This window comes from Heliangelus exortis, chromosome 7, assembly GCF_036169615.1.
Source record: "Heliangelus exortis chromosome 7, bHelExo1.hap1, whole genome shotgun sequence".
In the NCBI taxonomy this organism is placed as follows: Eukaryota; Metazoa; Chordata; class Aves; order Apodiformes; family Trochilidae; genus Heliangelus; species Heliangelus exortis.
Genome location: NC_092428.1, coordinates 32271098 through 32283572, shown reverse-complemented (window position 1 = coordinate 32283572; position 12475 = coordinate 32271098). Strand labels below are relative to the sequence as shown.

At 39.1% G+C, this 12475-nt stretch overlaps 1 protein-coding gene across 3 annotated transcripts in view; it reads left to right on the top strand.

Moving 5' to 3' along the window:
• Positions 1–12475, top strand: part of UROS (uroporphyrinogen III synthase) — a 37941-nt gene that overhangs the window by 4868 nt on the left and 20598 nt on the right. For 2 of the 3 annotated variants that reach the window (XM_071749667.1, XM_071749666.1), the window contains 8 exons: positions 481–564; positions 1530–1626; positions 3513–3587; positions 4225–4299; positions 7877–7960; positions 8403–8488; positions 10354–10452; positions 11073–11865. In XM_071749667.1, the coding sequence (XP_071605768.1) occupies positions 481–564; positions 1530–1626; positions 3513–3587; positions 4225–4299; positions 7877–7960; positions 8403–8488; positions 10354–10452; positions 11073–11216 (744 nt within the window). In that variant the 3' untranslated portion in view covers positions 11217–11865. Of the gene's footprint in view, positions 1–480; positions 565–1529; positions 1627–3512; positions 3588–4224; positions 4300–7876; positions 7961–8402; positions 8489–10353; positions 10453–11072; positions 11866–12475 lie in introns of those variants that run through there. The other variant, XM_071749668.1, reaches the window with a different exon arrangement.

Below are 12475 nucleotides of genomic sequence, written 5' to 3'. Positions count from 1 at the left end.
GTACTGATTATGTTCATGTGGATAGAATTATTATTACAAAAAATGGTGGTTGTCTTACTGGGAATGTAATGTGAAAAAGAGGTTGCTTGTTCTGGCCCTTTCTGCCATTGCCTTTAGTCGTGTGAGTAGGTCTTACTCCTAAGAGCAGTTCTGTTGACTTCAAAGTTTTATACAGATGTGCAAGAATGTTTGCAGGATCCTTTGTCACTGGGGGACTTGAGGGTTATGTGGCAGTGTGTGCTGTAACTATTCAGTAGCTATGTAAGAGCCCTGGGTTCCACAGCTGTTTAGGAATATGTTGTAATCCCAATTAACTAACAAACCCAAACTGGATTCCCTAGGAAAAGCAAATAAGATGGCATCGTATCTTACTGTAGTTGAAAGATACATTAGTGTTTACTTAGTTAATTCTTTGAAAAAGAAAAAAAAAACCTGTTTGAAATCTTATTTCAAGAGCTGTAAACCTTTTTTTATATATAGGAATTGGGATTATATGGATTTGAAGCAACTCTGATTCCAGTTTTGTCATTTGGATTCGTATCTCTTGAAAGCTTATTTGAAAAGGTATATTTCCCATTGTTTCAGTTGTCTTATATTTCAACAGAATTTAGTCCCTGGTTGCCAAGGTGCTGTGTCCTACCTTGATTTAATAAGACTGCTGCCCTTTGCTCTTCCACTTTTATTGTTTGCACAAACACAATTTTGTTTACAACACAAACCAGTATCTCATACAAATCAAGTTGGTGTTCATGCTTGTTAAACAAATATGTTGGTCAGCTAGAATTCACAATTAGATCAGTGGGCTGCAGGTAGTCACAGGGATTCTGGCATTTTCTCACAACAAAAAAAATCAGAAAACTGCAGTGACAACTTTACTTGAAGTCCACCCTTGAACTGTATTAAAATTGTGTGCTGCATCCTCTGTTTGCATCCAATAAAACTGCACAATTGGTGTCATCATTCTACTCTTTCTTCAATACATGTATTTTCTTGAAATTTGGAAAGATTTTCCAAGATTTTCCTTTCCTGACAATCTTCAGCATCACTGAACATTGTCAGACATTTAAATGTATCCTGATCTGCATTTACAAGTGATCCAAGAACACTTTTTATTGTACTGGTCTTTGAGAGCCTTTTCCTTATCTGTCTCTTGAGGAGGCAAGCAGCTGGCTGGGTAGCACCCTCTCTGTTACTACCTGCAATAACAGTTCTTGGAAGTAATTTTTAAGTACCTCCTATGTCATTTGCCTGTTCTTCCAGCTTATTTCAGTGACAGGAGTCCTTGCTATTTCCTAAAGATTCTCAGAATTAGTAGAATCTGTGCAAGTTTTGTTCTGAATTTGAGATTTGTTGTATATCCCTTATGAATACTTTGGCTGCTGATAGTAGTGAAATAGTTGCCCTTTTCAGTTTCAGACCTGTATTGAAGCTGTTTTGTTCCTCATAAAATTATAAAAAAATATTTATGAATGTATTTATGTATTTATTTATTTATTATTTTCTTTTATTTGCTTGCTCTTTATAAGTAGCTGTCTAATCCAGAATGTTATGGAGGCCTAGTTTTTACCAGTCCAAGAGCACTGGAAGCCATCAAGCTATGTTTAAAGGAGAATACTAAAAATGAAGGTGAGTTTTTATATAGTCTTTCTTAGTCTTTCTTTTTCAGTATTTTGTGAAGTTTGTCACCTTACTTCATCCACCAGTAGGCAATTGGAGTGTGTCTTAAAAAGGTTGTCTCTCAGCTCTTTTGACATCATGAAGGTCTAAACTGAGCTTGTGAGGGACTGAGGGTTGGGTTTTCTGCATTTACAATGTTAGAAAATGAAGGAAAGAGCTTTTGGTGCAAGTTATGAATTACTTTGAGTTTTTCAGTTGTGGTTATCCTTGTTAAATAAGAGTTGTCAGAAAAACTGAGGCATGAGGAACATTTTGCTGCAGTCCCTGGTTATGGTTATGGTTATTTTCCTCCCTTGGAGACAGATGCATTTAGTAGAAACTGGCTGCTGCTTCTGTGGACTTGGTAGTGAGCCTTCCAGAAAAAAAGATTTTTCTTTCTTGGCTATAAAAAGTCCCAAGTGAATTATGCATTAGCTAAAAAGCCAGAAAGAAATGGTGATACTTAAAAGCCAAGAGATTAGTTATGAGTTAGGACCCTGTAGAGCACAAAATAGAAATTACCATACCAATGATCTAGAAAATCCTTGTGAACTCTTCTGAATTCTTATGCTAAGTGGTAACTCCCATGTGCACTTAAATTGTGTCATTGCTGAATCTGCTCCTTACTGAGGCTGCAATCATACTGATCAGTGAGTAAGGTTATACTCTTGAGTAAGCAGAAAATGCAGTGTCAGCTTATTCTAGCATTTTCAGTAGTAGGAAGCTCTATTTTAGGATTTTTTAAATCTCTTATCTAGAGCTCATCCCTAGTCTTGATTGGGAATTTTGCAAATTGCCAAAGTCGGTGTTTTAATCAATAAAATGAGTCTTTAGTTCCTGTTTGGGTTCCTTTCAAAGGTAATACTTCTCCTTTTCCTTCTTTAGAATAATTTCCTCTGATTTTTTTTTTTTTAATTTTACTTATTCTTACTGCTTTAGTTTCTGTTTCTGTTTGGGTTTGTTTGTTTTGGGTTTTTTTCCTAAGAATACTAGAAAGAAACTTGGTGTCCTGTGCTGCACTAGCTTAAGACAAGTCAATAAAAGACTTCAGCAGATTTATTGTGGACACATCAGTATTTCAGGCATAAAGGGATCAGGTAGCTGGATCACAGAATCACAGAATTTTCAGGGTTGGTAGGAACCTCTAAGATCCTCTGGTTCCAACCCCTCTGCCACGGGCAGGGAAAACCCCATTAGATCCAAGATGTATAATCTGTAACAACTTTACTGCCTGAAAAAGGAAAACCATTTCCTGGTAATTTTATTTTGGTCTCTGGTACTTTTCATTTCTGAGATGATATCTTGTTTTGGGTGTATCTTTAAAATATAATGAGTTTCTGTATTTCTCTTTTATTACAAAGAGTTGTGTTTTAGAGTTCTGCAGTGCATGGATACAGGTTTTTACCCTTTATTTGTTGTCAGAGGAGATTATATTTGGTTTTTGCCTAAGCCTTCAGTTTTAAAACAGTATCTAAATCTCCCTTTATCCTACCTGCTGCTTTTCCCTATGAGTTTTGATGCTTTTTTATGTTCTTAGTGCCAGAAAAAATGAACATTGCAAGTTGCTTTTTATCTGGCACAGGGCAAGTACACATTAAAAATGCTACTTAAGGAAAGCAGCCAAGAATTGTTTACCCAAACAAGATGTTTAAAAACATGCTGTAGATTGCTGTTTGCATAAGGAGAAAAAAAAATACATAAAAAATTCATTTTGTACATCCAGATTTGCTGAAATGTGTAGTGAAGTATTAGTTATTATTGTTTTGTAGAATTTGTAGATTAAACAGAAGTCCAAAGAGGGATTTAGCATTCATGTTATGTTGCCACATGTTTAAATTTAATTTAATGTTTTTCAGCCTGGTCAAAATCTCTTAAACAAAGATGGAATACCAAACCAGCATATGTGGTAGGAAAAGCTACAGCTTCCCTAGGTAAGATGGGGGCTCAAAAAAAGAAGTCTTAGATAAATCTGTCTTGTCAGTACAATTTTTGGAATAATAGCTGCTGTTCAGGGGGCTTTAAAAAAAAAAAATATGGGGAAGTTTTGTAAGTGGATACTTTTGAGAAGAGCTAATGGTGTGCACTTCAGAACTACACACCTTATTTCAGCTACTTTTTTTATTTTCCATTACTTTTATTATAATGAGATGGTAACTACTTAAAAAATTCGGTCCAAACAGAAATAATCCCCCTTTGGTTTTGATTTGCATGTGGTCTTGGAAAATGAAATTGGATGAAGGGGGCTAAAACAGGATTGAGATTATACAAAGTCAGCAATTTAAATCTCTTTGACCTCAGTGGCTCAGCTTCTTTATTTGTCTTAACATTGGGTTTAATCTGATGCAATATGTACTTTATGTGCAAAATGAAATGCAAAGTAAATTTTAGTTTACTAAAATAGTAATTATTTTTGTGGCTACTTCAAGTGCTCTATTTTTATGCTTTTCAAAGAAGTAGTTGTGAGCTTGGATCAGCTTGTGTCTCCCTCTCCAACCCATGTTTCTGGGGCAATAAATCTGAATCATTCTCACTGATTTCATTGTTTTTCTTTGCTGCTTTTGGTCATAGTGGAAGAAATTGGCCTTACTCCACAAGGAGAAAAGTCTGGAAATGCTGAAAAATTAGCTCAATATATTTGCTCAAGTAAGTACTTAAAATCTATTTACCTTCCACTGATTCAGAATTTCCTGTGAATAAAAATGGAGTGTACACTGAAGCAGAGAAGCACATCCTGCATGTATCTCTTATAAGCAGAACCAGCATTCAGCTGCTGGGAATGGGGGTGATATGTCTAAAAGAGAAAAAAAAATACTTTTAAATACCTGTGCAAAATATTAATTTACATGAAATCTTAGACTCTGTAGTTAGTTAAGATTTTTGTATGACCCAGAAGACATAGTATTTTTAAAGTAAATGATCAGAGCTGTAAAGACTGGAAATTGCTGATTAATCCTAAGATTCAAATGACAGGGACTTTGTAAGTGTGCTGTGAGCTCTGGGTGACCTGACTTTCCTTGCTTCAAACCAGTTGATGCTGGGGAATTTTTAGTTTACAGATGAGGGGAACTCCTTTCCTCAGGATGATCATGGAGTTTCAGAGGAATCAGTTTTTCAGCAGCAAGGGAGAGCAGGGCTGGGAGGAACAGTCACCAGAATAATTTTGGTCCCTACTGTCCCATGCAGATTTAGTCCCCGTGCTCTCTTAAACTCATTGCTAAAATAATCTCTGCACCAGATGAAAATGACACCAAAGTTTCAGTGTCTCAGCAGCAGTGTCTCCTGTTAGCTGGAGGAGCCTTCTCTGTATTTTTATTCAGCCTGGGGTGCATCAGGAGAGAAAACAGAGCTGTGCAGTGGAGCTTCATACTTGAATTAGAGGGGAACTTTCAGTCTGATAAAAAGATTCATCCTTCCCTGAAGTACTTTCTGCTCAAAATGTAAAAAGGAAAGCAGAAACCTTCATGTTGATGTTCTTGCAGTGTCCACTGAAGGAATAAAGAAGGATCAAGGCTCTGAAAAGCTGGTTTTTTCCAGCCAGGCAAGGTAAATAGTCTGCCTTTGGCTTGCCCTGGTCAGAGACACAAGTACCAGTTGCAGTGATTCTAGATGTTGGATGAGTTACTGTACTGGTTTCAGAGCCCTACTTGCTGACCACACTTTAGGAATTTTCTGAACAAGGTGCTGGGTGTTTCAGTGCTGGAAATGATGTCAAGAGCCCTGCTGTGTTATTTTTTGACTGCTAGGCATAACATTAGATATGGAAGTGAGTGATGAGTAGCACAGTGTGTGTGGTAGCAGAGGTTTGTAGGTAAAAGAAAAATGGATTGGAGCAGGCAAGTGTTGTTTTTTATGAGCAAAGTGCTCTGTATTTCACTGGCAAATAAAAGATTCTAGTGAAATGAAATATTGAATGGGAATAATGATAGCTGCCAAAAGAAGATTAAATAAAAAAGTTCTGAAAATTAAAAATGAAATTTTCAACACAAGTATGCCATAGGTGAAGAATAACCCACACCTACTCTTCCAACAGATATTTTAAAACAAGGACAGATTTTAGCTCACTTTTCAGTGCTAGGAAATCTACTTCTGGTAATGAATTAATATTTCCCAGTTTGCAGAAGGGCTTGGGGGTGTTTTTTGGGGGGGAAAGGAGGTGAGAAAAATACTTGTCTTTTGTTATATGAACATGAAAAGAACCAGGATCAGGTGTAAGTACCAGGGGGGTGGGAAATCCTTGGGTGGGGAACTTGTGAGTGGCACAGCTCCTGCCAGTGGCCTCCTCTTGGTTATTCCTTAATCCAGTGGAGGATCATCCTGGCTCTTCCTCTTCCCTTGGGAGCTGCTTCCCGGAGCCAGGAGCTGGCACAGCGCTGTCTGGTGGCAGCAGAGGAGAAGTTGGATCCAGAGCCAGCAGCAGTTTCTGGTGACCACCACAGGGAAGGAGGGATCTGTGTGTTTTACAGCCCTTCCCACAGAGGATCCCCAGGGTGGTTTCCAAGCAGAACACAGGAGGCTGTTTAAATTAACACGGTGCTGCAAAGCTGCCATTGGCCTTGCAAAAAAAAAAAACAAACCAAAAAACCATTGCCTTTGAATACCTTTCAGTTTTGATAACAAACAGTGAAATCCAGTCCTTGGAGCCTGCCTGGTGTTGATCCCTACAATCCTGCTCCATGATTTAGTGGATTGTGCATGTTTATGCACTTTCAGTTCATCAAGTGGTTTATAAACCTCTGAAGTACAGATTAAATTACATCATGTTCCCTATTATGTATGTATTTACCTTTGTTTGTGCACAAAATGAGAAGTAAGTTAAAAGAATACCTCTCAATTTTTAATAGCATTATAATTTATTGTCAAAATAATAAAATCTGAAACAATGGTATTTCTTCTGTTATGCACCTTCTGTGCTTTGGCACCCCCTTCAACCTATGTGGTTGGGCAAATAAAGGAATTTACTCTTCAGCTGGCTACCCAGCTTTACTGTCTTTTCAAGGCAAATATCTTTTAGTTGGTTTTAATTTGTGTTGGTTACAGAAGCAGGGAAACCATTAGGGCCACTGCTTGTGTTCAGGCCTACTAAGGAATTTTTGTGTGCTTTTTAAACACAAGTCAGGAAGGATTAGTGTTTCTGTACAGATAGCACAGTGGCCTTTAGTTTACTGATGTGAGTTGTACAGGGGGACTCAAGCTGGAATATTTAGGTTGTATCTTATTCTTTAAAAATCTCTTTCACATTCTGTGCTGTCCCAAGTTGACACTTTCTGGAATTTATTACAAACATATCTCTGGCTTCCAGTAATACTTCAGTGTGCAATTAGGACAGACAAAAATATCTGTGGTGACTCCTAGGGTCTTTCCATTTGATTTTTCCCATGCTTTTCCCCTGAGACATCTCTCACACTATTACAGACTCTTGGGAGAAGATGCAACCCAAGAGATGGTGATGTGAACACTATTACTCCTGGTATTTTTTAAGCAGATTTTGTTTACTTCTCTGATAAGATATTAGAAACATACCAAACTTCTGGACATTGCAGTCTCTCAGGAGTTCTAGACAGCCATTTATCAGAAAGGTTCTTCCACTGTTTCCTGGGGGTTTTGGGTGTTGCCAGTGGAAACAAAAAGGTTGGAGGCCACTTTCATTTTAAAGGTCAAGAGCAAGTGTTGATACCCACAACCACCCTGGAAGTGGAATAATTTTTCCTTGGAAAGAAAATAAGGAAGAAAATTATTTCTTCCTTGGAAGAAAATAAGACTTTTGGATAGGCTGATAGTTTGAGCAGAGGATTTCTGTCTTCTTCTTTGTCTCATACAGAGCAATCTGCCACATACTGCATGGGACTAAAATTTTAAATACAAAATGGAGGAAGATTGTGTTTCTGAGGAGGAGGGGAGATCTTGCACAGTACTTGAGCTTTGTAGCATGGCAAGGGGAATAGAAATGCAGCTTATCTTTTGTGAGATCTTTTTAGCCAATGTATTCATATTATAGTTATGGAATAATTTTTAATTTACATGCAAAGCAGCCTCTGTCCTCTGAATTGTGGATGCAGTTGCACTGCAAATGTTTTCAGTTATCTTAGGGCTGTGCCTCTGATGAAGGATGCAGCATTTACTGTTTTGTTCAGCATTTGGTACCTTTAAAATGTATTAAAAGTCTCATGTTTACCCTTTAATGAAGACGTAAGTTGATTGAAGTTCTTGTTTGTGTTTACAGGAGAGAAACCTGATTCCTCAGCTCTTCTTTTTCCTTGTGGAGCCCTGAAAAGAGAAGTGCTGCCTACAGTACTTAGAGAAAAAGGTTGGACTTCCCTTGGAGCTTCATTTTCATGACTCAGTTCTGAGAACAGGGGTATCTAAAGCTTGTGAACCAAATCTGAATAAGTAAAAACTGAATCTGCTGTTATGTTGGCTAGAAGTTAGAGGATGTGAGGGAAAACTGTGAGGCTCAATTGTTGCCCACAGCTCTGGGACTCAGCTGCAGCATGCCCTGGGCAAGGCTTTTTGCTTTGTTCTTCACTTGCCTTCTCCTCTGTGAGGTGGGAAATCACCTCCTCACAGAAATGGGGCAAGATCTGCCACTGTGCTCCAAGATCCTCCTATCTTGCAATTCTGGAAATACCTACAAATCCTTCACAGAGTGTTGTCTGTATCTTTTCAGCCTGAAATAATACACTTAAGTGCAATTAGTATGTTGAGAATGATTTACAGAAATAATAGAAATGAATGCAACTCTGTTCCAGGTATACCTCTGGAAAGCCTTACTATTTATGAAACCACCCAACACCCTGACCTGCAAGAATCTTTAAGCAGTTACTTCTCACAACAGGTGAATTTTCCATATTCATAATTAGAATTTTCAATTATGTGATAATACATGGCAGAGTATACCATTTTTTTTTTCTCTCTCTGTAAATTATATTTGTGGTGATACAAGAATATCTTGCATTGGCTTCTTGGTTCATTTCCCTGTTCACTACTAAGGAAATCCCTTAGCAAAAGTTTTAGAGAATCAGTCCCTCAGTTATTTGTTATTGCAATTGCAAACAACCCTGAAACACACAGGAGAAAACAAAACCTTTCACTTTTTGAGCTGCACAAGGCTGCTCTTTAAATAAAACCATGTCATAAACTGCATTTAGCAAGGATATTGATGAGCAGTTTTATTATTAATTTTTGTCAGTGTAAGGGATGGATCACTGAGCATCTTTGCTGGATATTGCAAACCAGAACTCAGTAGTATAAAATGTGCCCTTCAGTGTTCTCCCACTCTCTGGTCTCTGTGTTAATGATCTCACTTCAAGTGTTCTCATTCCAAGTGAGATGTTGACAAGTTGGATGGGGCTTGGAGCAAACCTGGGCTGGTAGGAGGTGTCCCTGCTCATGCAGGGGGTTGGAACTCAATGAGCTTTAAGGTCCTTTCCAACCCAAACCATTCAGTGATTCTATGATACTGAGAAATATTTGCTAGGATTGTTGGTTTTCTCTCTTTGAAACTAATCAGTAAATATCACTAAGCAAGGGTCAGTGCATAGTGACAGATTTGAAGCTACTAATAATTGTTTTCACCCTTTCAAGATTGGTTTTCTGCATATTCCACTTCTAGGAGCCTACTTGATCATTTTAGTTAAAATGCAGGCTTTCCTTCTCACAGAACTTGGCCTCCTTGAGCTCGTTCCACCTCTTTGTAAACTCTGCATTAATGTCTGTTAAATTACATATTGATTTTAAAGTTCTTTTTAAAGAGATCCTAAAAGGTTATGGCATGGTTAGTCTGACTGATAGATTGCTCCAGGTGGGTTCTGCATTTCTAATCCCGGGCTATTTAGTTTACAGCAGATATAAAAGTGAGTCAATATGTAACTTTCTGCACTCTTTCTGTGCAACTCCTTGCTTGCTGCAATTAGATGTTGGTTTCTGTGTAAAGCTGTTAAAAAATGTTTCTCAGGCCCTTTGTAGTTGTTTTTTAACTGATGATATTGTGGTTACCTCTTTAGCACACAGAGACAATGAGCAGCCCTGCGTTCAAGTGCCAGGCTGATGGCTCCCACGGGCTAAGGCTGGCTGAAAACTAACAGATGGAGTTTGAGTGGAATTAGTGTAATCTTGCTGTTAACACAAAAAATCATGCTAAAGGAGGAGGCATCTGCTTTGGGGCTGCAGCTCAGGGGACCAGGACCTTCAATCCAGGCAGAATGCTAAGAGTTTTCTTCTGGCTACAGAAGGTTGCTGCTGCTTTCTTCAGGCAGGTTTGTTCTGAGAAAGCAGCTTTGAAGCATCACCTCATCTCTGCCAGAGCATCTCAGGGCAGGCAGAACTGAGGGTAAACCCCAGGAGTCCTGGGAAGTGAAGAATATGTGCAGAATTAAGGTAGATGGGGGTGGATTTAGGGAAAGAACTTGCTGAGTTTTCTTGCTAAACAGGAAAATGGGTCCAGCTTCAGAACACTTGGACATTTATCACCAAGCACTTGTGTGACCCAAGCATTTGGTTGTAGTCATACCTGGATTTCAGCATTCTGTGGTAAAATGTCCTGCTGCACCACAGGAAAGGCTTTTTGTTGGCTGAACTGCTGCTCCTTGTCTCTAAAAACACCTCCTGCCCACAGGGACAGCTGGGGGAGGTTATGTGAAAGCACTGGGCTCACTGGTGCACTGCTGGAGGAGTGAGTAATCTGTGGTTGCTTCTACTCAGGGAATTCCAGTGAGTGTTGTGTTCTTCAGTCCATCTGGTGTCAAGTTTTGCCTCCAGCACATTCAGAAGCTCTCCGGGGATTTTATTGACCACATCAAGGTACCTGCTCTTTAACAGTGGTGAAATAAAACAGGGAGCAAGGTTGGGGTGGGCAAATGAGAGAGAGGAAAGTTTTTACACCTATTAGAAACATTCATTTTCTCTTATGTGTTTATGTCTCTGAGAAGACAGGTTATAGCAGATACAAATGTTATATAGCTGAGTGTCTGGGTGTTATATGGCTGAGAAAAAAAAATGTTTACAACAAATGTTATAGAGCTGAGAAACTGTTTTCACCTGGAATTTTTTTGTCACAAGCAGCACACCCACTCTCCACTGGTTGCAGGCTTTAGTTTCTTTCTGTGATGTGAGAGGGTGAATAGTTCCTGCTGGAACCAGCAGATACAGTCTGAGGCATAATAAATTCCTCTCACTTCTCCTGTTTAGTGGGGCTGAGAGCTTCAACTGTTTAGTGGTGAGAGACATAACCATCTTTTCTAAGCAGCTCAACTGAGAGGCTTTTAATACTGAAAATCTTCACCCTGGAGTGGTTTGTAGAGTTTGGGATGTGCAGCCATAGGAGCTGCCATGCTGAGAGTGTGAGCAAAGAGGAAGGGTTTGTACCTGAGCAGCTGGGAGCTGACACAACACCATTGTAACTCCAACCAACCTCCTTCCAGTTTGCTGCCATTGGCCCAACAACTGCTGAAGCCCTGGAAGGGGCAGGAATCCCCTGCAGCTGCACTGCTGAGACTCCCACTCCCCAAGCCCTCGCTGCTGGGATCCAAAAAGCTCTTCACCTACAGGACTGTTTGTCTAACTAAGAGCACAGCCTGCATTTGAAGGTGAAGATGGTGCTGTAGAAGGTTTTTTCTGACCTCTTGTCTTGCAAGAAAGTATTTCTCAGGATTATGCAATGCTGCCCTTGTGAGGACCTGGTGTTAGAAGTTTGCATCTAGGTAGCTAAGGAGTGCAGAATTAGTCCAGGATGTTTCCAAGCATCAGCTATTCCCTGTTTTCTCACTTATGCAGAGTAAATATTCTGTGTGGATGTTCTTTGAAAACTAGTTGTGAGAGGTTAATCTGCAGCAGAGTAGATTCTGAAAGAAACAAATCACCTCAGGTATCTCCTAGCACACAAGGTAAGGGTTTCATTTCTCTGTCTAGAAAGTTTTGCACATGCATCTTTTACAGAAGAAAAATATCCTTACAATTTAGCATTTTCTGTTGTAAAGCTTCCTTGTTCACTGTGCTGCTTTTCCAGTATTTATGTTAAAATGATGATTATAGATTCTCAATGGAACAGAACAACTCTTGCAGTCAAGTTGCACTGTGTGGAGCTTACAGCAGGTCAGGCATTGCCACTAAAAGTCTTCACAGTAGAAGGTCTTAAAAGACAGATTTTGGGTTCTGTTCCTGTAAAGAAGGAAGATTTAATAACAGAGAAATAAATTGCCTTGTCTTTGTTAATAATGGTGTTGTCTGTTTGGGATGTGGCTTATGCTTTGTTTATCTGTAAAGAGAGAAAAAGTAATCCTGTTTAGAGCTAATGCTACCTTCAGCTAATGCTCAGGAATTCATAGAAGATTTAAATTGTAATATACTCAATTATAATCCTCATGAAAGTCATTCATGTTGTTAGCATTGCTGTACATTTCTGTTAGCTTAATTCTGAGTTTATGGCCTGAATTCCCAATTAGGTAGGATGCTCCATGCCTGAACAGGAGTTGCTCTGAGCCCAGTTAATATAAACAGAAGGAATTCCAGGTTGTGTTTGTGGGTTCAGCAGCAGTTTGTGGGCACAGCAAGAAAACCATTTTGCTTTATAAAGCAGCTCAATTTCCTGAGATGAAACAATCTCAGAAGTGCTCTGCTTGCTGGAAGATAACATGGAACAGAGGGAGGAATCCTTCTTTACTGAAGCAGAGCATCCTGTAGGACACTGGAATGCCTCAGGTAATGGGACATAGTTGCAGGATCATGTAAACGTGCCCCAAGGAGACAAGGGAGAGAATAATTACACAATTATTGACATTCTCTGTCTGTTTCCCTTTTTTTTTCCTGCTTTCTCTTGCCCATACAA